This window comes from Macrobrachium rosenbergii, chromosome 40 (assembly GCF_040412425.1).
Source record: "Macrobrachium rosenbergii isolate ZJJX-2024 chromosome 40, ASM4041242v1, whole genome shotgun sequence".
Classification (NCBI taxonomy): domain Eukaryota; kingdom Metazoa; phylum Arthropoda; class Malacostraca; order Decapoda; family Palaemonidae; genus Macrobrachium; species Macrobrachium rosenbergii.
Genome location: NC_089780.1, coordinates 26777381 through 26805140, shown reverse-complemented (window position 1 = coordinate 26805140; position 27760 = coordinate 26777381). Strand labels below are relative to the sequence as shown.

The window sequence follows — 27760 nt, the reverse complement described above, 5'->3', positions numbered from 1 at the left end:
TCTAAAAATTGGGAAAATAATTTGCCTTTACATCTTTCCATACTCTACATTTACAATGGTCAAGTATCCAAGACTTGATGGCTGTACTTCCATGCACTATCAGATTTAGTTTTTGACTGCCATAAATTTTTTTTGTCAACTGGCAGTTACCTCATGCCTTTTACTAGCAGAGGCCTATAAAGGATATATAAAGAGAAAAAGTGCATAGGAACAGAGCTAAAGGACAATGGGTGAGAGGAAATTTCATAGCTCATACAGAAAAAGATACTTCAAACTATTATACCTGTACATAATGAACTGAATGGTTAATTAGTGGCTGGGCAACCACTCTGTAATAGTTAGAGAGAGAGAGAGAGAGAGAGAGAGAGAGAGAGAGAGAGAGAGAGAGAGAGAGAGAGAGAGAGAGAGAGAGAACAATACAGGGTACATATATCCAAGTAAAGAACAATTTTCCATTTGCAGTCGACTCTGAGCCGTTATGATGATCAGTTCAGACCAGCTTAGTGCCCAGACAAATTAGGCTGTGAGAGCTGAAGAATTATTTTATGTCCACTTAATTTATTTGTAGTTAACTCAAGTCAAACATACTGATATGGGATTAATCAGGATACTAAAACAACATATTTAAATAGTAATTTCACCAAGGTGAAAGACCACTGAAAGTGACATAAACAGCCAAAGAGAAAATAAAAACCGAGTCAATTGATCTGAATTATTTAAAATATAAAAAGCCATGCTAAGTAAGTAAACTGGATAAAAGGAGAAACAATGTCTGTAAAAAGATGCATCATGGATTTTTATCTTGCTAAATGCCATTAAATTTTATTTATATTCGGTATTGTATGAATGATTAACATCAAACTTGACACTTTATTCACTGCATAAAGCATGCAAACTTTAATTTTTCAATACAAAACAAAAGTATAAAATCAGATAGGTGCATGTAGTAAGACATTATTGAAGTTTTCTTCACTTTGCCAAGAAGTAAAGTAGCTTAAGATAATATTTTAGGTTGGTTTCATACAATACATTTACCTTAGTATCTAAAAGAGCAGAACCAAGCCTTGCATAAAAAGAAAGGTCTTGAGCTACCAGGTAAGGGATGACTGCCTCTCAAGAGAGGGATTCACCTCCTCTCCCTAACCTTCCCTAGTCAGTAAGCTTTATTAAATTTATCATATAAACCAATGCCATGCTAAAAAATGTTCCTCACTCTCCTTCCTACTTCCTTCTTAAGGATTAAGGGGACATATTAAGTAGGATCCAAAAATTGTGAAAAACACTTGAATACAGGTAGATTCTGTTATGCCAATCAGGACTTGGAGTATCCCAATTTGGTCCCAAGATCAAGTATCATGTGTATGCATTCCAGGCTTTTTGTTAAGGGGATTGGGTTTTGAGGGAGGAAACTTTTTTTCCAACTGACTAGTTATAATCTAGAGAGTGTTTCTTGGCCATTAGTAGTAGTTGTAATCATCATGGATAATTCCCTTAAAACAGTAATCTCTCCTATGGCAGGAACCGTGCAGAAAACTAGTTCTGCAATACAACCCATCACTGTGGATAATTCCCCACAAAAAAACAACACTCACCCTGATCTTGATTGCTGAGATGGGTAAAGGTCCACGGGAATCACAGCACACAAAAACCACAGAACAAAATTGCAAACAAACCCTCCACCAACAAGAAAACATACCATCAATATCTTCTGACAACTACTTTCAAGACCTCAACTGCCCAAGACTTCAGAGTGCTGCACAAATCCAACAAACGAACCATTTCTTATGTGCCTCCCCTGGATGATATTTCTCCAATATGTCCAAGTCATCTCCATCTCCCTGTCATCATTATCTATCTTTATATGGAACTTCCATAAATTACCCCAAAGTTTCATTCCCACTTTATCTGCCATCTAACTCAGAATATTCTTTTTATAAGCTTTATTCTCTAACCAACATAATCCTTTACAGTACATCATTCATACAGTCATCAAGTGGAAAAGTTATATCATCATCACTGCTCATGTGCAAGAGAGCTTACTCTGAAAATATGCGAGAATACAACGGAACATAAAATTGCACCGGTTTAGGTTTGTGGATTTGATTACAGTACTGTCAGAAAAAGAACTGCACAGATCTTTGTTGAATGACAACAGCATATTTGTCCTAGTTCCCAGCCAAATTCATGTGATTGTTTTGACAGGGACCAAAACTAATTTTTGAGGATTTCATACTATTAGTATGAGGGTCTCATACTATTAGTGCAATACAGCTGTAAATTCCTGACTTCAATCACAATCTGAAAGCATAAAGCTCACTGTGCTGCTAAAAATGGTATCAAGAGGCCTTAGAAAATGAAGCCCCCTGCAAGAAAAGATTGAATAAGAATTTTTAAGTAATGTGAACTCATGCTGCAGAGATCACCATTATGACATTATTAAACTGACAGTAAGATAGATACGTATATAAGGAAACATCAATGCATGCATCAGTTGTTACAGCTACACCAGCATGCTTCAAACCAACAAAGGCTGGTTTGATGAATTCAGGAGTTGAATTCAGGAGGACGTTTGGACTCCGAAATTAAAATGTAAAGATTACAGTAGCAGCTTCCACTGACCAGCAGGCAACTAAGGAGTTTCAGGACACAATCAAGACTGATGCTCCTGTTCTGTGTTAATGCCATCAGGTTATAACCAGGCAAGCCCTGATTTACAAATCTGCTAATCCCCAGGCCTGGGAAAAGATAAATTCCAATTGTCAGTCTTTTGTGTGCCTAACAAGACGGAATGGACTAAAAGAACGATCTCTTTGAAGTGTTTTCAGCAGTGCTTTGTCCCACGAGTCAGAGTTGCCTTTCTATTAAGGGACTGTCTTTTAAGATTTAACTGATACTGGATAATGTATCTGGCCATCCAGAATCCAAGATTCAACTTCAGTCATTAAAGTAGTCTACCTAAACCCAAACACATCTCTAAATCGATCCCTTGATCAGGGGTTAGAAGGACGTTTAAGGCCCCTTACACTTACTGTTCTATGAAATAACAGTTCAAGCTAAAAAAGATGATCCACTAAAAAAATTATGAAGACATGGAAAATCTGAACAATTCCTAATGCCATAAATATCAACAAAAGATTCATGAAAGCCATAACCTCTGAAAATAAACTCATGCTGGAAAATACCTTGAATCTGAGCAGAATGTGTCAATGACTTCACCAGATTTATCACCGAGCCTATCAAATAAATAATGAAAGAAATTGTGACTATGGGAAAGGTGTGTGCAGATGAATTTGAAGATATGGATCTTTATTAACTCTAGAGGGGGAATGTATAGGTTCAATATTCTCAAGAGTATTTTTATGATACTGATCTGTCAATGATACAGGCCCTGAAAATGAAGGACGAGGCAGACAAAGCAAGTGCCCAATACAAATCAATTTTAAGAAATAAGGAGACAAAAAGTCAAACATTAATCACAATGTATTTCCCAGATGACAAACCGAGAATCCCAACCTCTCTTCTCACCCCCTTCACCTCTTCTATCTGATTAAAACAATATCAGCTCCACATTTCAAGTACGTCAAGTTTATATTATTATTTCAATCTAAACCACTTCTTTTATCTCTTACCATTTTTGCATTATAAAATTCATAACAAGGGTAAACAGAAAAGCTAACAAAACATTACCTTGTAGCATCCCACTAATCACTGATATTTCTCCTGACAAGAGTCCAACAACATTAACTTTGCATCTGCTTTCTTAATGGATATTTTCAATCAGCTTTACATGTTCAATGTTAATAAAATGATACAAGACCTTCCATTACATTAGTCTGTGGAGGCTGTCAAATTGCTTTCTTGCAATCAAAAAAAGCCACCAGATTTTTAAATTCCATACACAGCTACAAAATATCTTCACACAAATATTTGATTTTTAATCAAGGTCATCTGCCACGCATCCAGAGTTGAAGGGAAGACAATCAAAACGGTCTTGAGCATAAACTAAAATGTTAAATCTTGAATACAGCAAACTAACATCTGCTATGAGGATATTTTAACTAACAAACTGGAGCAGAGGAAAGTTCATGCTCCACCTACACTATATTGCCCATAGGCTACCAAAAAGTCTAAAAACTACTTCATTTCAACCAATTGGTCAGACCAACATTAGTAAAACCAACATTTGTAAAATCATTGGCAAAAACTTCTTGACAATCAGAATTAAAAAAGCAGCAAATGTATGTCACTATGCCAAGCCATTTTATGGGTTAGGGCATGATTCCATCAGCACAAAATTATATTAGTAAAACAAAAAGATGCCCAAGTTAAGTGTACACTCTGTTACTTAGAAATTGGCACCATCTAAGTGAAAAACAATGATCACATGGAATTACATGAAATGAACCAAGGAATTACAGAATCTTCCCCACTCAAGATGGATAAGCCAACAATTCAACTTCTCAAAACCAAGACTGAACATAGAGAAACAGTCTACCAATAATATTCTTTACATAACTTCTGGCCAATCACCCATTGTGAGAAATTATACAACATAATTTACCAGATTAAACTACTTCACTTATATAAGGCTGGCCAAAGGATTTGCATCAGTAAAAAATATACTGATAGAAGAATGATAACAAATTAATGAGAGGGACCCATGTTAAGGAAACTTTTTTCACTTTGAAAACCCAATAATAGAAACCTGGGAGGTCATGAAATGAGGATTCACTCCCTCAAGAGGCTATTATCATTCACTTAGAAGCTAAAGTGCTTTGTTCTTACATACATCTTGAATGGTCTACCCTTTGAGATACAAAAGTATGAAATTTTTAATAAAGTAATGGTTTGAAGATCCATATGAACACAAATGTTTCATTGTATAATTTATCAAGAGTTGGTTTGCATTTACAAAATGTGAGATCTATATTATAATAAATGACAAAATTTTAAGATTACAATATAGAGCCATAATCAAAATTGTACTTAAATTTCACAGTCATAACCAATAAACTAGCATAGTACTCTCACAGTCTCATGTTATAATATCTGGAGATAATAGAAATAACATTAAAGCAACATTTATACTTTGTTGACCATTACACCCACTAATTTACAATTTTAGGGCATTTCACATACATACTAAATGCCAAGCCATATCAATCCAGAAATAAGATTAAATGGTCTCGGCCAATTACTTTTATATGATAGTGCAATAAAATGGATCTTACCTGTTTTCTGAATCTGGTGAAATGAGAGGTGTTGTTGGTGTAGATGAGCCTGGTCTGAAGAAGGTGTCAACTCCTTCAGAAATATCATGATCCTCTTCAACCAAATCAGCTCTGCCCATAGGCCTTGTAGGTGCTCTGGTCTTTACTCTCCTTGGTCGAGCTTTGCCTAGATGTTGTAGCTGACCACAACTACTGGGCAACTCTGACACACTGTCAAGGGACTCTGCTACAAAGCAATATTTTGGCATTAGATTGAATAGAGGTGAACAGCTCTTTTGTCTAAAAGTATTAAAATGTACTACTCCCCCAAAAAATATGTCTAAGGATATTACCAATCACTATTTACAGAAAATGTGTCTAAGGATATTACCAATCACTATTTACAACAATAAATAATTGCCTCCCTCACATTACAAGGCTTTTAATCCAAACTTAATTATTACGATGCCAACACGCCACCCAAGGAATAAAAACTGCAAAGGAACCCACCAAAATAATCTTGCACATGTGACTTGCATTCTTGAAATTACATGGAGAAAAGCATCATATGCAAATACCATTGGTATCTCTTTGTTAAATTAGAACATTCAGAAACTATATTTTTAAGTCCCAGCAAAGGGCAGCTTTTCCACACAAAGATGAATCCAGAATAATATGCTTATCTCTGACTATTCTTGCAATTACCTTTTTCATATTTTGAACTATGATTTGCATTTTTCCATTAGCAACAATATATATTCAAAATAACTTCTGTTAAGAACTGTACTGTCATCTCTTATGCAGGTCTATACACGGTACGCAACTGAAAAGTATTTTAACCTGCTGCTTAAGAATATGAGATATTATGGTGTAAAACTTTCCCTATAAATAAAGTTTATCATAAACTATTTGTCTGATTACACTGCCCTACTGTAAAGAAAATATTTCGGGGCAATTCAAGTTTTCAATATTGGGTATATGCAAATCACAAAATAGAAATGAGAACATACAAGATTCTATCCTAAATTTGTTTCGAAAAGAAACAAAGTTTGTTCCCTACACCTTCCAAACTATATATTCACACAGATAATTATAAGGAAATACTTTTACTTTATCCTTCACACAAATAACCAAAAGGAATTACTTTTACTTCAGCCAAATCTTCATTCAAAAGGTAAACAAAACTTTAAATGGCACTAGCATTGTTGAGCAGAGGTGGTTTGTAGTTGACATTGCAAAGGGAGGCTTACAAATGATCATACAAGGTACTTGACAGGAAATATGACACAATCCTTCCATATAAGATCTCCAGCTTAAGGAGGCCTTGATAGAAGGCAAAGGAGTAGCATGTACAATATACAGCATTGCTTCTACTCAATCTTACCATTTGGCAACATGACAAGAAGTCTACCAAGGCCCCACTTCTCTCTAAGAGGCATTCAGACTAATATGTTGAAAATAACAATTATAGCTTTGAAAAAAAAATCTGACTGAAATCCCTCTATCCAAGCAAGATAAGCTGTGACAATAAGATAAGTTTCACAGACAGTCTTTATGCTTCATGGTCAACCTTTCTATTAAGTTAATGAGACTTTTTCATTGTTAGAGGTGGCCATCATGAGCCCTTGCCTAAAGGTGGCAGTAATTGTGGTAAGGAGTTCAGGGACCAGTATGGATCTCTGAACTTGACCCAACAAACCATGTAGAAGGAAGTAACCAGTGTTGTAACAATATTCAGAATCAGACCATTGAGTTATCCCAAGACATGCCTCAAAATAAAACTTCCCAAATACAACTACCAAAATACTTTTAGAGTCATGTTTCCTCACAGCAATTATCCAACACCAAGTTCCTAGGATGCAGGACTGTACTGATGTCTCGCATTAAAATTACTAAATGTCCGAACGCTTTACTCTGAAATTCTTATGAATGAGGTATAAGAAACTGTCTTTAGCTTTTGTAAGTTGCTGTTTAACAAACTGGAGACCCTGAGCCCTTTGATAGTAAATCTAAGAGTTAAGAGTGCACAACCCTTGACTGAGGTACCTGCCAAGGAAAAAACCTGGGGTAGGTACTTGTAGGGCGTGCCAATGAATGAAACTGACAGGGTGTCTTTACTAAAAGCAACATCCAAGGGAAAAGAATTTCTCTAAGTCTTGAATCCTAAGATTAGTTGGAATTAGGGGACTTCATATCATAAAATTAGTGCAGTTACTTTTAAAAAGAAAGGTGACCACAGATAAACTTGCCAGTTATAGAACCAATTGCGTTGAATCCATTGAGACTTATGAACTGGATGAACCATCCGACAAAAAAGTCCTCTTTCCTATCTTGCAAGATACTGATTGTTACAAAAGCATAAAACCCACTAGACCCTATTGATTAGGATAGCAAGACCCTAGAATTAAACCCACCCACCCATGGTGTTATAAAGTGTATATTCTTTATGCATAGCAACCATTTATCAAAAGTATTTTTATAACAAAAACCCTTAGAACAATTCCATACTATTAAGAGGGTTATGATATAAGCAAATATGAGAAGGGTGGTTACTAGGCCAAAGCAAAATCCCTAACTGGAAGACCTAGCCCATCAAAACAAACCTTCAATACCTCTATGAAAACATATCAATAGGAAACTGGAAATATGTACCCACTGCAATTATTCACCCCCCATGCAAAAAGAAGTACAGGCAGTCCCTGGTTATCGGCAATCCAGTTTTACAGGGCTTGTCTAGCGACAAAAATCGGCAATGTTCGGCGCTGATTTCCGCCAATAATTGGATACTGGAGCCAATACATACCTAACAGAGGCGCCGATACGTGCCCAAAACCGCAGATTTTTGGTTATCAGAGACAGACATACTAGGAAATGTTGAAACCAGTAGGCCATGAGGCCAAAATCTTAAAAAATGGTTAAATAACCAGTCTCAGACCATTGTTGCTGAAGTAAAAGTAATGCTGTAATTTCTCTGTGTGGACACCTAAAGTTCAATAACCAAATTTAAAAAAGTCATGGGGCTCTTACTTACACTCATCTGCATAGGGACATAGAAACAAGTAGTTCACACAAACCATGGCACTACAAAGAAGTATATAATGTTAATTCTAAAAGCGCTTATGTAGTCTACCTTACCTACTACAGCAACAATGCTCAGTTCATATTATGCAGATACAAACAGACAGTTACCACACGTTTTTAGAGCTTTGCTAATTCAATAACACAGGTAGATGGCAATTTGTTACTTTCTATATAACCTGCAGAATCTTGCCAAAAATAAATGTGCATTCATGCCACCACTTTCATTTTAACTGAATTATTTTAAATGCAAAATTTCTAACATAACATTAGAGTTCTTTAAAAATATGCAATGGTGTTCTTAGATTATTAGCAAGGTCAACTGTGTAACATTTTACCTAAAGTTTACTTATAACTCTTACATTTTCCTCTTCTTAATTTATTACAAAACCTACCCTCACGCATTACAAGGGTACTCTTCTCCTCATGAACTTCTTTTTCTTTGAACTCAAAGCCTCTGCAACCAACTGGAAGTGTTGCTGCTTCATGGATGCTTAAAAACACATCTGAATCATCATTCCAAGAATAGTTTTCACTGTGGAATTCTAGATTTATGTAAGAACTGTTCAGAATACATGAGCTATCATTGCAATCCTCATTTAAGATACTTTCTGCACTGTGCCGATTGACTGAACCCCGGCGAGAGTCTGCATTAGCTTCTGCATAATCTGTAAGGACAGGAGCAAGGCATTTATAAGACATGCAAATCAAAAGCATCAACTAAGCACATTCTATCTGCTTCAGGTGTACAGAAGAGCAACCAATAAAATTTTCTGATGCCAAAATCAAAGAGCAGATTTGGGAATATATTGGGTGCAATGATAGGTTAAAATCAGCTGTTTCATACATATCTTCAAACAGGATGAGAGGAAGGGATCACCAGGGGCTCATGCAATATGGCATGTTAATTTCCTACAAAAGTTTTACTAAAGCAAACTAAAATACCTATAAAGCTAGAAAATGATAAGGGGAAAAAATCAAAATGGGAATGCGCATCCTCTATTTCACTAATGTAAAGTATATGCAAAGAATTCATAGTGTATTAATGCTCATATCCTTGATAAAGCGTAAGAAAATATTTTTAAAAATTATAATCTCCAACATATAAAAAACTGAATAGGTCTCAAGATGCTTATAAAGGTAGTTTTTTCTTCATTTACTTTCGCCAACATAAATTCAAAGTAGTCACACTATCATCTTTCACTCATGACAACTTCTGTAGTACAAAAATACAGGGTCATAAGAGAATGATGCCATGGTTTTTTAAGTTTTTGCGAAGTGAACTTAAAAATTTTACTCGACTTCTTAGTATAGACATTCCCATGTTTTCGAATTATTTTTCAGATTTTAGGTTTCCATGAGTGACTAAACATGTTTGAGTCAACACCAAAATGTTGTTTGTCATCTAGTGTAATATCAATGATGTAACAGGGGTATTTCAAATTAGTTATAATTTGAAATCACTGTATTTGCCAAACGCTATTACAAAACTAATAATAATGACTAAAATGGTTTAAAAGCAATTTCATCGTGGTAATCATACAAAATCGCTTTCACATCCTACTCAAGTTTACATGCATTCTTCAAAATTACTCAGCTACAAGGCATTAAATTTACAAACTGCCCAATTAAATTTACAAACTGTCCAATCTGCAAGTAACTTGCCTTTATTTTTTGTTGGCTTCAAAAGTGTTGAGATGAAACAATTGTTTTAAACTTTTAAGATAAAACAACTCCCCTAAACTACCGCATTTATATAATAATGCCTGTATTTCCTCACTATTTAAAACAGGAAAAGAGCATTAATACATATATTGCCTTCATAAATTACTGATGGCAATAAACATCTTGATGCACCAAAGCAGATATATATTGAACTTAAAGACAAGAATAAAGATTTTTTTCATACTAAACTAAGAACTGCATGCAAGAGACAAGATATTTTTAAAAATCTGCACCATGCAAAATACCAAAAACCATCCAAGTTATTTGTTTCTACATATTTGCTCTAACAGCATAAGTAGTCATACTCAAACTTCACCTCTAAGATGTAGGCTAAATCCATGTAGCAGAGGCAATATTCATGCATTTGAGTACTGTAAATACCATACAGTATATTAAAACTAAAGCTATGCCAATTGACCTCATAGTTATTTTGCAAGCCCCATTTCACCTACCAACAACACTCTGTGGGCGAAGCTTCCGTCCATGAAGGCTCTTTCTCTTTGATGCAAGCTGTGGTGTGGCCTGTAAAGAAAAGTAGCAAATTTAGCTAAAATAATAATAATCACTGAAGTGAAAAGCATCAAATCATCTAACCATTAAAAAATTACGAGGGTTCTCATACTTCATGCACTGATATTCTACAATTCAGGTACAGGTACATTTAACAATATTTTAACATCAAAATAAATGTCTTAGAGCTGAAATTTTATACCTAACACATACTTAAGAAAGACAGTGCTTTTATGAACATGGAAGTCTCCTTTACTTCCCTACATGCATATGACATCTGCAGATGCTTCAAAAATTTTAAGCTGAGGTATAAATTTGCATTTTCATTCAATAAGCAAAACGGCTACATTTGAGCATTTACACAAGCTACATGCATAACACTGCTATCAAATACAGTAATGCACAAAATATATTTTTCCTCAGGCATAATATAAATGCTATAGTCATTCTTTCATTAAATGTGTTATGCTGACTAAATGATAACAGTATAATCATCATGAGTTTACTAATGGAATATTAGATAAGCAATGCTATTAAGCAGATGTAATGTCAGCATTTCACATACCAGTCTTAAGAAAAAGTGCCATAATCTTTACTTACCAAAATAAAGTGTAAGCCTAAAATTCAACATCCTAATCAATACCTTTGGAATACCTTCCAACTGCTCTAATTATTGACAAGTGTGTGTAAGAGAACTCAGTCTGCAGTCTCAAAAGGTAATCATCATTTGTAAAAAAGCAACTATTAACTGTTTTTCTATTTGGTACAAATAAGGAAAAGTAAAGGAACCATTTTCAACATACTGATAGGGGACAATCTACCTATATTGAGGATGAAAGTTTTAAAATCTACTATGTCATTCATATTCATATCTTGTTAGCTTTTAAATTCATTAAAACTGCCAAATCCTAATAGAATTGGCACCACTTAAGATAAAATCCACAGCAACTTATGAAATTACATATCATTAGACTATGATTTTACCTAACAGTGGCAACCTCTCAGATATTTAAGTTCTGAATACTACTCAAAACATTTGAACATCCAGCCACAATGGATGTGTGTAGAGCCATAAAAGATAAAAAAAACATAAAACTTGGAAACCTGGAGGAGAGGCATTGGAATACATCTCCAAACTAATAATGATATCAGGACAATACGAAATAAAAGGTGCAGACAATACTAGTAACATTATATCCTTATGTTTACTAGTATATTTGAATAACACTACACCTAACTCTCTATGGGATCTGATAGTGAAGCATACATAATGATACCCAACAGAAAAATACTAAATCATGTATAAGGCAATGTGGCAAATACTGTACTGTAATTTCCAACAGTACCATAGCTGTAACCGAAACCATCCCTATAGAACATTTTGTAATAGGGTGTGCCACCAAAAGTTATTAATCCTGTCAAGCCATACTACTGAAAAGGCTAGAATTTCGTTCAAGCCAGAGAAAATACGACAGAATTCTTTTAAGTTTTCAGTGAACGAAGACATGGGAGCCTTTGTCCTACATGTTGTGTAATATGGTCTTTGAAAAAGTCAAGCAGAGTATTAAGAGTAGTACAAGGTCATTAACAATTCAGACTTAGGAGAGTAAAAAGGAAAATGTTCTCAATCATGAGGCAATCCTATGTTTTCTGGAAATTACTTCCACATGAAATATACAAGCCAATTTGATTAAAAATCTCTAACATGAACTCCAACAGAAAGGTCTCTAACTCTGCACTAAGTGGATTGCAAATCCAAGATAACAAAAACTAGACAAGAATTTCTTATGTAAACATCACAAATGAACACTGAATCTATGGTAAAAACAGCAGAAGACCCAAGAGGGGCAAAAATCTGGTTGCAGCGAACAGCCATCAAACAAGAGTATAAATGAAATGTAGAACTGAGAATCCAGGGTTAAGCAACTCCACAGGGCGTACTACTCTCACCAATTGCGCGCGCACACACACACACACACACACTCTCTATAGATGATAATAAATGTCCTCTGCAGTGCCCCTTTGGCCCCAAGTGTATTGGTCTCTGCTTTTACTTTTTGTTCATTCTCCATATCTTCTAACTTCATCAACTTTTCAAATTCAACCATCTTCCATTTTCACTTCTCATTTATAAGCAAATCCATTTGGCAAACTTTATATGAGTCTAGCACTGTGACTCAGAGACCTAAAAAAAAAAACACATATGGTGCACTTTTAAGCCAACTGGGAATATCCAAAGTATCACTGCTGAAGAAAATTGATGAGGGAGAGAAATTGGAAGACAAAAATGAAAAAGCAATCAACACACCCAGACAGGGAAGATATTTTGCAGTCCTAAGAATTAGAAATTAAGTGAAGATAAATACTGCTAAGTTGCATGGCTCCAACCATGCATCTACATACTTTGCTCCATCATGTTTCAGAAAATGCATCCTGATGATACAGAGTCCCCTCCCAATGGTGAGCAATGAAGTTCCCCCAAATAAAAACCATCATGTGGAAGAAATAGAATGATAATGATGATGAATTATCTTTAAAAGTAACCAGTCCTGTAAAGACTTCATGTATGAAGTAAACAAAACAATTCTTTGGCAATACACACACGGCAATTTTTTCTTTCAGTAAAATTAACAGAAATAAATTCAAGGTAATTTTTTGTTCTTCCAATAAAATTAAAGAAAACTATCAAGCATATAAGCACATACACCTACCTGCGCTTGTGTTTGAAAAAATAACTATCTACTGTATGGAATCCTGTTAAGTATACCTTAGTTTAACCAGATCACTGAGCTGATTAACAGCTCTCCTAGGGCTGGCCCGAAGGATTAGACTTATTTTTTGTGGCTAAGAACCAACTGGTTACCTAGCAACGGGACCTACAGCTTATTGTGGCATCCGAACCACATTATACCGAGAAATGAATTTCTATCACCAGAAATAAATTCCTCTAATTCCTCATTGGCCGGCTGGAGACTCGAACTCGGGCCTAGCAGAGTGCTAGCCGAGAACTCTAGTGACTTGTCCAACGAGGAACTCTATGGAATCCAGTTACATTTTAGTTTTCTTATGAGGCTAACTTTATAAAACAAAAATACGTAACGAAAAGACAGTTACACTTTAGATTATATACTGTAGTTATACAACAATTCTTTGCTGATACTTGTTCAATGAAAATACAGGTTAAAGTTTTTATCCAGTAGGATAAAAATATTTAAAAACACACTTCAACTATATTTATATAGTGAAGTTACAAAATACCTCCCCACAAGTCCTTCTTAATCATAAATAGATTTCTTTAAACTTCACCTAACATGATTTATATATTTTCAATGAGAGCTGGCATAATGACACCACTTTTTTTGGAATTTTATCATAAATCTGATATGTTTCATTGCAAATAATATAAAACTTTGTGCCACCACAATACTATTTAAGCATTGAATCTCAAACTTCAGGTAAAGGCAGAAACAGTCTAGTAAGCAGGTTGGTATAACTTCAGAACCTTGCTGATGAACATGCAACTGCATACTATACTTCCAAATACTACTGTAAGTATGATTCTGATAACCTGCCAAAGCCAATATACAAAATTATGCACTTTCTATCTTCCAAGGCTAGTAAACTCATAATCTATTTAAACTGGATCCCTCTGATTTCAGTTAATAAAATGTCTGGTCCAACATAACAGATGTGCATAATAAAACCCAAAGAGGATTTTACTCAATAACTTCTGGAACTGTTCAATACTGTAAGTTCTTTGCAGCATTCATTCAGATCCAGCTGCAGTATTTTTATTCTTTCTTTTGATCTATTACCTTGGGCCTCTGCCTACTCAGTTGTCTATCTTCAACTTTTGCTCTAATTTTCGTCCCTAACTTGAAAGCAAATCTACTGTGCCATCTCTATAAGTCAAAAAATATGATTCCATGATCTTCTCTCGATATTCTTCTTACCTCTAATACATGCTAATAAAATATCCATCAAGAAATTAACAATTCTTCATTGGTTCATTAACTAACTTTGGATAATTACAAAATAGTATTAGCTGATTAGATGCAAGAACTGCTACATATCTTCAATATCCTTATAGTTCCATGTCTTCCAAAGCTAAAACTTTCCTGCCACTGTGATGGCTAAAGAAGCAGACCTCTAACCTGGAAAGAGAACTAACAAAGAAAACCCCCAAAGATTTTTTAAAAAGACCCAGACTTCATTCCAGCTACAACATGTCCCAGGCCTCTGACCCTCACTCAGAAATCAGTGCTTTCAAGCATAGCATTTCATATTCATATGAAAATACATGCATACCAAAGAGACTTGCCCTAGTCACACGTCATGTAACAGAACTGCCTAAGACTGCTTACATATGTTGATCCCATATACCAAAGCATGCATCCAACGTCTAACACCATCCATACCTCCCTTGTCGATGAATTTCAAAGAAAGAAACTAAGTACAAGAAGTAGGCAGAAAAGAATACCCAATTGGAGTGTTACACATAATAAAGAATGCCTTAATACCAAAGATGGTAGAAGTTTTTATATCCTTCATTCCACAATATCTGTCAACCTCTAAACAAAAGAAAAATCCATAAATTTTCTGGCAATTGAGTAAGTACAAAAAGATTCTTTGTTACTAAAGGTCCATCAGCTTGCACTAAGAACAAAGACTCCCACCAATGGGGGCAGCTCATTCATGACCATCATAATGGCCATCAATCTGACACTGGTTCAAGTTTGGATGAGCTGACTGTCAAATCTTGTACCTACAGACCTATAAGTATACTACTACAGTAATACCAATAACAGCAGCATTGTAATAATAATAATAATAATAATAATAATAATAATAATAATAATAATAATAAATAATAATAATAATAATAATAACAACAACAACAACAACAACAACAACAACAACAACAACAACAACAACAACAACAACAACAACAACAACAACAACAATATAATATAATAATAATAATAAAATTTGGCAGCAGATCCTCTTTTAAACAGGTTTTACTGGATATTATTGCTGCTTCAGCTGCATTTATTTTATAGAAGACTTTTTCTATTTCCCTTATTGCTGACTTCTCTTCATTGGAGGTGCGTGCTAACAGCTCGGCTATATTTGTCATTTCGTGGGGGGAAAGTCAAAATATGTAGATTCTCTTATTATATACTCTATACAAAGTTGTGGTTGCTTATACAGTTGTTGCCGCGACGTTTCGACAGACTCTTCTGTCATTCTCCAGTGGGAGCTAGTAGAGGACTGGCAGGTTGCATAGGTCCTTCCAAATTTATACACAGGCTTCACAGGGGGGTCATGGACGGCGGATTTTGATTGGTTGCAGTCGGCAAGCCTCAAGCTACATTTCCATGGCGAAGCTCAAGCCTGGCTGATCTTCTCATTCTGGGAATGTTACTCATTCCAGCATTTCCATTGGCCTGCCATTGTGTGACGTCATGGCGACTGACATCATAGGTAGTTTGGTTGCTATTGGGCGGAGGGTGAATGACATCACTATTTCCTCTCTCTCTCTCTCTCTCGTTGTCGGGGGGTTGTCTCAAAGGGCGCCTCGCTCTTCAGGGGCGTCTCCATTATCGGGGTTGTCATTTTCAGGTATTTGTTGAATTTGGTGGTTATTTGGCATTGCTCTTCTCAAATTCATGGGTAGGAGCGATGCCTCCTGCGTTGTGTTCATTGAAGGCTTTTTCTCGGCAATGAGGAGCGCCTCCAACAGGCGAAGACGTCGAGGGTCGGTGGCTCTCCCGATTATACTGTACTTATATTTTGTATAATACTGTCGCGGGAGGTGGAAGTATTGTGGGTGGCACGGGCGTGGTTCATGATGGCACCTTCCTGTCAAAGAGGATCTCCTGCCACACCCAGGAAGGTGCCATCATGAACCACGCCCATGCCACCAAAATACTTTCATCTCTCGCGACAGTATTATACAAAATATAAGTATAATTGGGAGAGCCACCGACCCTTGACGTCTGCGCCTGCTGGAGGCGCTCCTCATTGCCGAGAAAAAGCCTACAATGAACACGACGCAGGAGGCATCGCTCCTACCCATGAATTTGAGAAGAACGATGCCAAATAACCACCAAATTCAACAAATACCTAAAAATGATAACCCCGATAATGGAGATGCCCCTGAGGAGCGAGGCGCCCTTCGAGACAACCCCCCAACAATGAGAGAGAGGAAATAATGACGTCATTCACCCTCCTCCCAATAGCAGCCAAACTACCTATGATGTCAGTCACCATGACGTCACGCAACGGCAGGCCAATAGAAATGCTGGAATAAGTAACATTTACAGAATGAGAAGACCAGCCAGGCTTGAGCTTCGCTACGGAAATGTAGCTTGAAGCTCGCCGACTGCAACCAATCAAAATTCGCCGTCCATGACCCCCCACTGAAGCCTGTGTATAAATTCGGAATGACCTATGCAACCTGCCAGTCCTCTACTAGCTCCCGCTGGAGAATGACAAAATAGTTTGTCGAAACGTCGCGGTAACAAATGTATAAACAACCACAACTGTATAAGTCATAATATTCCAACTTTGTACAGAACATATAAAAACAGAATTCACATATTTTGACTTTCTCCCACGAAATGACAAATATAGGCGAGCTGTTAGCACGCACCTTCAATGAAGAGAAGTCCGCAATAAGGAAAATAGAAAAATTCTATAAAATAAATGCAGCTGAAGCAGCAATAATATTCAATAAAAAATTAATAATAATAATAATAATAATAATAATAATAATAATAATAATAATAATAATAAAAATAATAATAATAATAATAATACCAATAATAAACTGGAAATGTCCTATATCTAATAATTCCTTTACAAATGCCTGTAAAAGAGTACTAGCGCATATAGCAAAAGCATCAATCATTAAGCTATAAAATAAACTACACCAGCAAAGAGAGTTAAGCACCAGAACAGCATAACTGAGCAACAAATTGCTCACTACATGCATGGACAAGACAGGACATATACTTACGAGATTCAAATATTCCAATTTCTGTGAATGAGCAGGAGAAAGAAAGACAGTGAAGTAAGGTAAGTTTCCAAACACCAGTGAAAATTCATTTTTTTAAAGCTAAAATTCACATATCACAGTTCCTTCCCATTACCTATTATAAATAGAGCTTAAACATACAGTAACACTCCTTTTAGTAAGACAAAACGATTATTAATACAATAGGATGGTATATCATCCCACAAATAAAAGACTAATACCACAACAAACAATACTGCATTGTGTTAAGACTATTTTTTAAAATTTCATTTAAGTAAACAAAGAACATATCTTCAAACCAATATTAAAATTGACTTTCATATGTAAATATGCTCTAAATCTTGACAAAATGACCGAAAAATATCTGGTAAGTAATCACTTCTTTCAATTACAGAACCTGAAATAATCACAGGAGCAAAAGGAATCACCTACTCTGCCAGCAGGAATCTACCAATTAACCTTCAAGTGAAAATACCAACACTGTCTTTCTCCATGAAGACTAGTAACCTTCTCTTTACCCTCATACTCTTCAAAACAGAATTAAGATATAACCCTAGCTAATAACTGTTAAACAAATACTAAACAACAGATTTTGTGTGTACTCATGGTACCAATCACATTTGGTTTGCTGTTAAAACAAAATGATAGATTTTCACCTTATCCAAAGATCTTAAGTCAAAAAAAGTTACAAAGTTAAACAATTTTATCATCATCTTTACATTACAAAGATATATATATATATATATATATAAGCAAAATACTGTTTCACTTTATGTGACCTTGACCTTTATTATATGACACTTTGTCCATGCCAAAATCCATGTAACTTTGTACAAAAAACAATTAATATGAAGCTAATATGAGACCTTGGCTCTGAGTTACAGTCATTATGGTCAATATATACCTGGCTTCATGGTGAAAAGGCTTGACTATCTGAACAAAATGCTTTAACTGCAAGAAAAAATATCTATAAGAACTTCAAAATTTGTGGACAAGCAAAAGCAGATAGACAGGTCTTAATATAATGAAACTGCTTGAAATATCCGGGAACCTAGTAAGTTTCAGTCAACATTTTCACTATACTTTCAGAAAAAATTTAGAATCATGTTATAATAACAATAATAATAGTAATAATAATAATAATAATAATAATAATAATAATAATAGCAGCTGGTCAAATCCATGATAAAGTATTTCATTGTAAACATTCATACATATTCTAGCCTATCTGTGGTATTTTTACTCTTGATTCAGAACTAAAGACACAGAAGAATGCAAAATGTTGCATTGTGTGTGTTAGGTTTGTCACCTAGAAATGATGAAGTGATAACACGCCACTGAAAGTTAATTCCCTAAGCCACAACTTTTGTATATGCACGTAACCTATACAACATACAAGTAGATGAAACCTTTTACTCCTGCTGCTACTACCAATCTAGATTTTCTTTGTTTTTAAAGGCTTTTAGTTATAATTTTTATTAACAAACTTCCAAATTAAGACATTTCACGAACTAAATGCATAAAAATATGAGATTTACAGCATAAGACCTTTCAAACAGGCTTAATATTAAGTCCCACATTTGATTACCATAAATTTTCAAGCCAAAGTTCCCTAAATGCAGATTATGGTGAGCATACTGTAAATCTCATCTGGGAGGAGAAAAATACTTTTAGAACCAAAGCCCAACTCCAAAATTCCCTTTTATGCTATGTCCAAATACCCAGCTAAGTTGTTGTCACATGCACACAATGTATACTAACATCTCTGGATAAGTGAGAGACCTTAGCGAAATTTAAGTATCATACAGGACCCAAATATTTACCCAATATTATCTAGTTCACAAACTTCAATAATGACATCCAAAAGCATTTCTGTACATGCAAATTAGTTTACTATTTGTCAGATGATAAACCCAAGAAAACTGATATGTATTATGCCTCCCCTTTACCTAAGGTACCTTACGTTAACAAATTCAGTCTTAAATAAAAGCAATATTTACTTAAAATTGCCATATATACCTGCCTGAAAGGATGATGCATTTTAATAAGTAAATTATGCAATTCCTCAGCCATCACCTATATGCAAGTAAAGCTTGGGGCACTTCTTGGTTAAACGTTAAACAATCTCCCTTAGAGCATTCATGCCAGTTTCCATAACAATTCATCCTTCTCCCTAAAAATTCCCAAATTCAAAACAAATATGACTAAAAGAGAGCAGCTGTCAAACTTACCAGAGGAGAGGGATCAGACTTTTGACTGGTTGTATCATCTCCCTGACTGACTGTATCTGAACGCTCACTACGTGAAGACGACTCGCTGCTTCCTCGTTCTCGGCTGCCCATTTCTGTACCCGTTGAAGCTCTCTTTCTGTGGCCCTCACCAGATTGCTAAGATGATATAAGGGAGCATTAAAAATACAAGCATAAGACGAGCTAAGTACTGTGAGTTTTCATGTATCAAGCATTAAATACTGCAAAGAAGTACACCATAAGAATACAATGAGGAAACAACTCTGCAAACCAATTGCAGGTTAAAGTATTTCAAGGTTTGAAATTTCATACATCTACAAAATTAACTTATATGGCAAAGATAAAAAAAAGCATTAATGACCGAGTTATTAAACAGCATATACTCTTTCTCTGCTAAGCTAACAAAAAGCACTGAGTGCTGCAATGCAGCATATTTCTGAAAGCATTTTATGCACTGCAAAAGTAATCCCCCTCTATTCATCTATGTACACGTTTTCTTTTGAACAAAACAGGTCACACATCTAAAAAATGAAGCTATATATGCAATGCTAGCATTCCTCCACCATTACATCAAGTGCTATCCACAACTTTCTTAGTCTTTTTGACCTCTGACTACCTGTAGTCCACATTAAAACTTAAAACAAATTTTCCATATATAAAACCTATTAACTTCAATTTTTTATGTATAAATACTTATTTATTCTTGACAAATTCTGCAAATTTCCAATTTAGTTGTATTAAATATTAAGCTTATAATGTAATAAAACAAATAGAAAAAATATTTGGCAAAAAAACCAAGAAAAATTCTCAAATTCATACAGCATCATAAAACTGTACTATCATAAGAACACTCTTATACTGTAAATGCACTAAAATGTCCTGAAAAAGTGGAAAAATGTGACATGCAATGAATATTTAAGGCTTAATCATGAACAGTCAATGTCCCATTTGACCATTATACTATTTCATGTTTCACTAATTCAACTTCTTTTCAGCCTAAATTAATCAGTCACCCTCAAAGACTAGCAATTATTAGCCTAAGTACAAAATTTCACTCAAAATGAATCAACTGGCACACCTTCATACCTGACAATTTTGATAATCAGGTGATATAGCTACCATTCATCTGAGGAGACACACACTTCCACCTCAGAGAATTAAATCCACATTGTCTTGCTATCACTTTGAGCCCTGTTTTCCAAGGTCACCATAATCAGATTTAAAAGGCCTCAAAACAACGAGTTTTATGCTCTCTACAAATAGGGTTTTCAATTACTAATTAAGTGAAGTTCACCAGGCACAACTTACAGGCTATTAATCATAATGTCCTCACTAACTTACTGACCTGATTCAAGTGAGCTTGGAAAACAACTACCATGTTACCTACATGAATGCCACTGGTCAAGTAATACCAACTCAACAAAGGTGAATTTCATACCACTGCTAGTCAGAAAAGCAAAATCAAATGGACTAACACTACAAAAATCTCTTTCACCAGCAGCTAAATTGAAGCAAGTACTGTAGTATACTAATAAGAAAGCCAAAAAATGCCAAAAATAAATTACTAACTATATTAGAGCACTTACCAAGTTTTGCTGCAGTAACATGAAGTAAAAGAGGAAAGACAAAGAAATGAAAATAATAAATACGGTATTCAAATCATAGAAATGAAAATTGTTTACGCAAAAATCTTTCAGGCTAAATCACATGACATTTACATCTAGCTATAACCACAGAACATAAAGATAATAACAAGTCATATGAATATATATTTCAAAATGAGCAGGACAGAACTTATCAGTCATCTCACATAAACAAAAAAAAAAAAAAAGCATTTGAACTGCCAGACAATCTACCATCTAAGAACAGCCCTTCTACTGTAAATGTGGTGCAGTACCGCAGAATATAAATTATTTTCTAATATATTAAGGGATAAAAACATTAAAAGTACACTAATTTTGCTGTTCAAAAATAACACTAAAATTTACAAATAAATATGAAAAGAAAGAAAAAAATTCATGTTTAGATTTTCACTTATAAAAATTTAGAATTCTATTTTCAGTTATAAAACTTTAGTGTTTTAAGAGACAAGGCTCAAACATACCAAGTGAAGACACAAAAAGCATAATTTGCAATAATGGAAATCAAATCTCTCAATAACAGTACTGTGTTCAATGTATACCTGTAGACCACCTACAATCCACCTGCACCTAGAGAAAATGTTCCATACAACCATAGCAAATTGCAGCATCAAGATAACAATGTTAACCAAGGAATAATCCATAATTTACCTAAAACTACTTTTGACAATGTACGCCCACCATCAATGATTAGTAGGAAACTTCCTTTAATTTTATTCCTACCCTATGAAAATTAATGATCTTAGTTTTAAAGAAAACAAAGAACTGGCCAGGGAAAAGAATATTTGAACAAAGCAACTTTCATTTCCAATCAAGAAAACAAGTCTTTGGCTAATGTATAAAAGATTTTTGTTAGGATGTAAAGAAAATTAAATTCTGAATTATGAGCTAAATCCATCCAGTTCTACAATGACAGCAAAAGATTTTTTACTAGTATACAGGTACAGAATCCCTAAAATTGATAACAGAAGCACTAACTAAACAAATAGATAAAACTGACAAAACACATTTATAAGCAATATCTTGTTATCTTCAATGCATGTTAAGATATCGTAATTAAAAGTTCACTTTAAGAGACCATGCTTTCCCTCGTCAACAAAGATTAAGAAATAAATTTAGTTCAGATCACACTTTCTTTACTAGTACAGTACGAAAGTACTTATACTGAAGATTTTTTAATTTTTAGTTTTGGCTGAGAATCTGGCATATTCAAAATAACAGATATAAAAAAGGCATTGATATGGTGGGAGACTGATGACAGCCACAAACAAACCCTAAAAAAAATCTAGTTATTCCACTAACTTAAATATTACATTACCAATTTCAAACACCAAAAAAAATCTACAAAACCTTAACTTATGCAACAGAACCAAATACTACACATATTCAAAAAGTCATTTTCAAAGGGTCCAAAACAAAAGCACATCTTGGAACCAATAAACAAATGAAAACTATGAATACTGTGCATATCTGTCCCATTAACATACTGTAATCATGATATCAACTGCAAGACCATGACACCAATAAATACAGTAACTGCAATAAGTACAACAGGTACATAGAGAGACACAGAAAAAGAAAACAACACTACAGCAACTACAACTGGATACAGTGCTTCCATACTATATACCTAAAATTGGAAAAAAGTATACCACAGAGAAAATGAACTATTTTTTTAAATGCCTATTTTTTCCCCAAAGTTAATTTTCTATCTAGCACATTTGTAATACTGTACTCTATTAGCAAGACCTGACATTATTGATTCCTTCAAAATCATTCTTCAGCTGCTAAAGAAAAAAAATTCTTAGTAATAATTCATACTGTAAAATGCTAAATGACCCCATTAGCTTTTGCATTGGGCTTTCATACACTTACCAAGTTTTTGCAAGTCTTGGAAAGAGAATCCACAACTTCATCAATGACACGATCAGACACTGTTGATGCAATTGCCAAATTCACCTCATTGACTTTATTCAGGATGACTGACCCAGCCTGCTCTACAATGGCTGTTTCTACAAGCTGAGAGGAGAGCTGAAAATGGTACACAAAATAGAAATTTACTTTCAAGTACAGATATACAGTATATGGAAGAAGTCCTTTACCATGCTGGGTAGGTTATGAAATTTTGTCCCTGCTCATTTTCACCAACCTTCAAAATTATTTATCCTAGCCTTTTCAAATGAAGAAAAGAGACAATTTGAAATGTATCCTCTAATCAACTTTTTTTTTTTTTTTTTTAAAATCTTAAGTTTAGTCTATTACCTTTCAAGTTTTGTTTTCTTGGCAATAGTCTTAAAATTTTATTAATCATTGTTTTTCTCATAAAAAATGTACATAACTGGATTAATACATAATCTCTTAAACTGTACTGGGAAAGCATTTTGCATCCATTTAATACTCTCTGAATTAATTACTGAATATAAGACACCAAATTAACCAAAACTATGAAATAAAGCATATAACATCACCACTACTCAAGTCACCTAAAGCTGGAGAACACAGGGCTTAAGGCAGTGGTAATGATTTGCCTTTTCCTACATGCATTTAAGTAATAAATTCACAAACTCTGGCAGTTCTCTCAATATAAGTGAAACTCTCTAAGACAAAGATGTTATATTTCTGACATTTACAACATTAATGATGTCATTTAGTACCAAAGTGAAATAAAAAATTTTCAATATACAATAATAATAACAAAACAGAGTCAAGAGTTAACACCCATTAATCATATAAAAGATCATAAATCTACTGGAATGCTACCTACCATTACTCTATATGGATGTTCAATGTATGTAAAACCTAATCCAGGTACTACCAACTACCATTATGCAAATACTAAAGTATGAAGTATGACCATGAAATTATTTTGATGATCACTTACCTGTGACTTGGCCATGCATGCAGCTCTCACGTCATCAACCACCTTCTCCTCACTCAAAACATTGGGACACTTGTCTTGGGCTGACCTCACCATACTTTCTACAGTATCCTGTCATTGAGATTCATGAATACACATTAGTAAACTTAGTTCATGTCAAAGTAAATAATTATACTATAAACCAGTGCTGAATTATCAGTCATAAACAAGTTAAACTCAAATTACTGATTACCACAAAATTAATTTTATTATACTTTTAAAGCTTATACACCATTCTAAAAGTGCCTTTTAAGTATACGCTTATCCTTCCAAAGTTTCATTAAAAGATAATCATTTTGTTTAGTCATTAGCTTTCAACATCAGTAATTTCATGAAAAGTCAAAGATAATCCTGCTTAAATGATGTTACCTACAGAAAAAAAATCTGTGTTGCTCATATAAACAATACACTTTACAGGTAAAAAGAAAAAATGAAGATTGAATATGCCAGTAATCTAACAGTACAACAGAAATTTGAGGTAATCTCCTTTCAGTGATCAACAATGTACTGTTGATAAAAACCTTATTAAAACAGCTGCACCAAAAACCTAAAGCTTCATCTATCAAGAGATGTAATTCTTATAATTCTTAATGTAAAAATATGCAAATGGAACAGACACACTGTTAGGTTCCCTGGTGTGACCTGGGACCAGTCACAACCACAATTGACCAATCTTTCAAAATTTTGCACCCTTAAATTGTACTTGGAGTGATAAAAATGGGTAGTTATTGCATCAGTTTCCTTCCAAAGTGTCCCACTATGATTTCCCAGCTCCTGTGAAATCCTTTTCCTGTTTAGCTACACAAAATTACCTTGAGACCCAACACGAAAACCTTCAGGTTAAACACCATTACAAGCTTCCAGAGAGAGAGAGAGAGAGAGAGAGAGAGAGAGAGAGAGAGAGAGCAAAAATAATCAAAATGTGAGATTGATAAATTTTCTGAGAGAGAGACTAAAAATAATCAAAATGTGAAATTGGTAAGTTTTTTCCTGAGAGAGAGAGAGAGAGAGAGAGAGAGAGAGAGAGAGAGAGAGAGAGAGAGAGAGAGAGAGAGAGAGAGAGAGAGAGAATTAGTCAAAATGTGAGATTGGTAAGTTTTTTCCTGAGAGAGAGAGAGAGAGAGAGAGAGAGAGAGAGAGAGAGAGAGAGAGAGAGAGAGAGAGAGAGAAATAATCAAAATATGAGATTGATAAATTTTCTGAGACTAAAAATAATCAAAATGTGAGATTGGTAAGTTTTCCTGAGAGAGAGAGAGAGAGAGAGAGAGAGAGAGAGAGAGAGAGAGAGAGAGAGAGAGAGAGAGAGAGAGAGAGAGACTAAAAATAATCAAAATGTGAGATTGGTAAGTTTTTCCTGAGAGAGAGAGAGAGAGAGAGAGAGAGAGAGAGAGAGAGTCAAAATGAGGTAAGTTTTTTCCTGAGAGAGAGAGAGAGAATTAGAGAAATAGAGAGAGAGAGAGAGAGAGAGAGAGAGAGAGAGAGAGAGAGAGAGAAATAATCAAAATATGAGATTGATAAATTTTCTGAGACTAAAAATAATCAAAATGTGAGATTGGTAAGTTTTTCCTGAGAGAGAGAGAGAGAGAGAGAGAGAGAGAGAGAGAGAGAGAGAGAGAGAGAGAGAGAGAGAGAGAGAGAGAGACTAAAAATAATCAAAATGTGAGATAGATAAATTTTCTGAGGCACACACTAAAAATAATAAAAATGTGAGATTGGTAAGTTTTTCCTGAGAGAGAGAGAGAGAGAGAGAGAGAGAGAGAGAGAGAGAGAGAGAGAGAGAGAGAGAGAGAGAGAGAGAGAGAGAGAGAGAGAGAGAGAAAATGCTCATTTTAACCATATGTGAAATCAACAAATTACCATCTAATTTAAAAGAGAGGTACATTTTTTTTACTCTGATTACGGGAGACAATTATGATTCCTTTACATATAAATGATTAAGAAACATATTGACAGCCATACTAAAAACATCACAAATAACAGCATCTTAAATTCAAAAGATGAATTTTTTCTATCCTGCAACTGCAGTGCTATTAGAAGATATTTCTGTAAACATTTCTTCGATAATTTTCACTCCATTTTTCATTAAATTATCCAACATTCCATAAAAAATACAATACAGCTAAATAGTAGGATCTTTTAAAATGAAAGTACTGTACACCTTCATCAGCATTCTACTCCAAGAAGAAAATGTATTAATGGGTTTAATAAATTAATAATCAAGAAATCTGCATTTAACTGAAAGTCCAGTAAGTGAAGCCAGTTCCAACTAATAGAATAGAATAGGTTAGAATATAGCATTCAGGCAAAAGGCCAGGTCATTCAGTGCTGAAATGGATATTGACAATAAAAAGGTTTGAAAGGGGTAACAGGAGGAAAACCTCGCAGTTGCACTATGAATAAATTGTTAGGAGAGGGTGGAAAGTAAGATGGAAGAAAGAATATGAATGGACTTACAGTAAAAGGAATGAAAGGGGTTGCAGCTAGGGGCCAAAGGGACGCTGCAAAGAACCTTAAGTAATGCCTACAGTGCACCGAATGAGGTGCACTGACGGCACTACCCCTATGCAGGATGTTCCAACCAATACACTGAATCAATGAAAGCTAGGTTAAAATTACCTGGAGGTAGTTGGTAATAACAGCGTGAAGATCAGATGAGATTTGATGCAACTTTGTCTCTATGGGGTTGCCAGCTTCATCCCTTCGCAGCACCACGTCGTGTAGGTGACTGATCAACTGCAATAAAAACAGTATCATCAGTGGTGGCAATGATGATAATCAGTAACAGTAAAAACACCAATAACAATAAAAATAAGGAAAACATTGATGATAATACAAGGGAATAATGATGACGATACTATTGCAATAACAATACAGTTGATGACCTCACGGTAGCCATAATGTCAAAGAATGTCCAGTTGCCCCGAATATATATATGAACACTTATCATACTCATACAAACCAAAGCACTTTGACTTCAAGTCAAATCCACTGTTGTTTATATTTCTGAGGTATAACTCTCCTTGAAAGATTCAGACACTAAGCCTTAAGTCAATTTACACACCCCTTTCCAGATATTATTTCAAATTTTCTGGAGGTTGATTATTAGCCTCTACCTTTATTTACCCGATCTACAGATGTTTCACCAGATATGTTGTTCCACAGCTTATCATATGAACAGCTGGGCCCTCTATCTTGTCCCTATGATCTACATCCAGAATTGCATTTCTTTGCACAATGGGTGCAAGATTGAGTTCTCATAAGTCAACGTTTTGAACATTCTTTTATTCTTTTCAGTTATAATCACCAAACTTTTCTTTCCTCCCCCACTATTCATGGCTCTCTTAGCAGCTTAAAGACAACTCTTGACAAAAAAATAAAAGGGTAAGGGTTCT

General features: G+C 34.8%; 1 protein-coding gene across 50 annotated transcripts in view; it reads right to left on the bottom strand.

The window, feature by feature from the left end:
• Positions 1-27760, bottom strand: part of LRR (Leucine-rich repeat) — a 264962-nt gene that overhangs the window by 47202 nt on the left and 190000 nt on the right. For 17 of the 50 annotated variants that reach the window (XM_067083430.1, XM_067083454.1, XM_067083431.1 and 14 more), the window contains 6 exons: positions 26985-27101; positions 24333-24440; positions 23327-23482; positions 19794-19949; positions 10466-10535; positions 5232-5457 (listed from right to left, as the gene is read on the bottom strand). In XM_067083430.1, the coding sequence (XP_066939531.1) occupies positions 5232-5457; positions 10466-10535; positions 19794-19949; positions 23327-23482; positions 24333-24440; positions 26985-27101 (833 nt within the window). Of the gene's footprint in view, positions 1-5231; positions 5458-8683; positions 8957-10465; positions 10536-17544; positions 17566-19793; positions 19950-23326; positions 23483-24332; positions 24441-26984; positions 27102-27760 lie in introns of all 50 variants that reach the window. The other 33 variants (XM_067083429.1, XM_067083435.1, XM_067083439.1 and 30 more) reach the window with 5 other exon arrangements.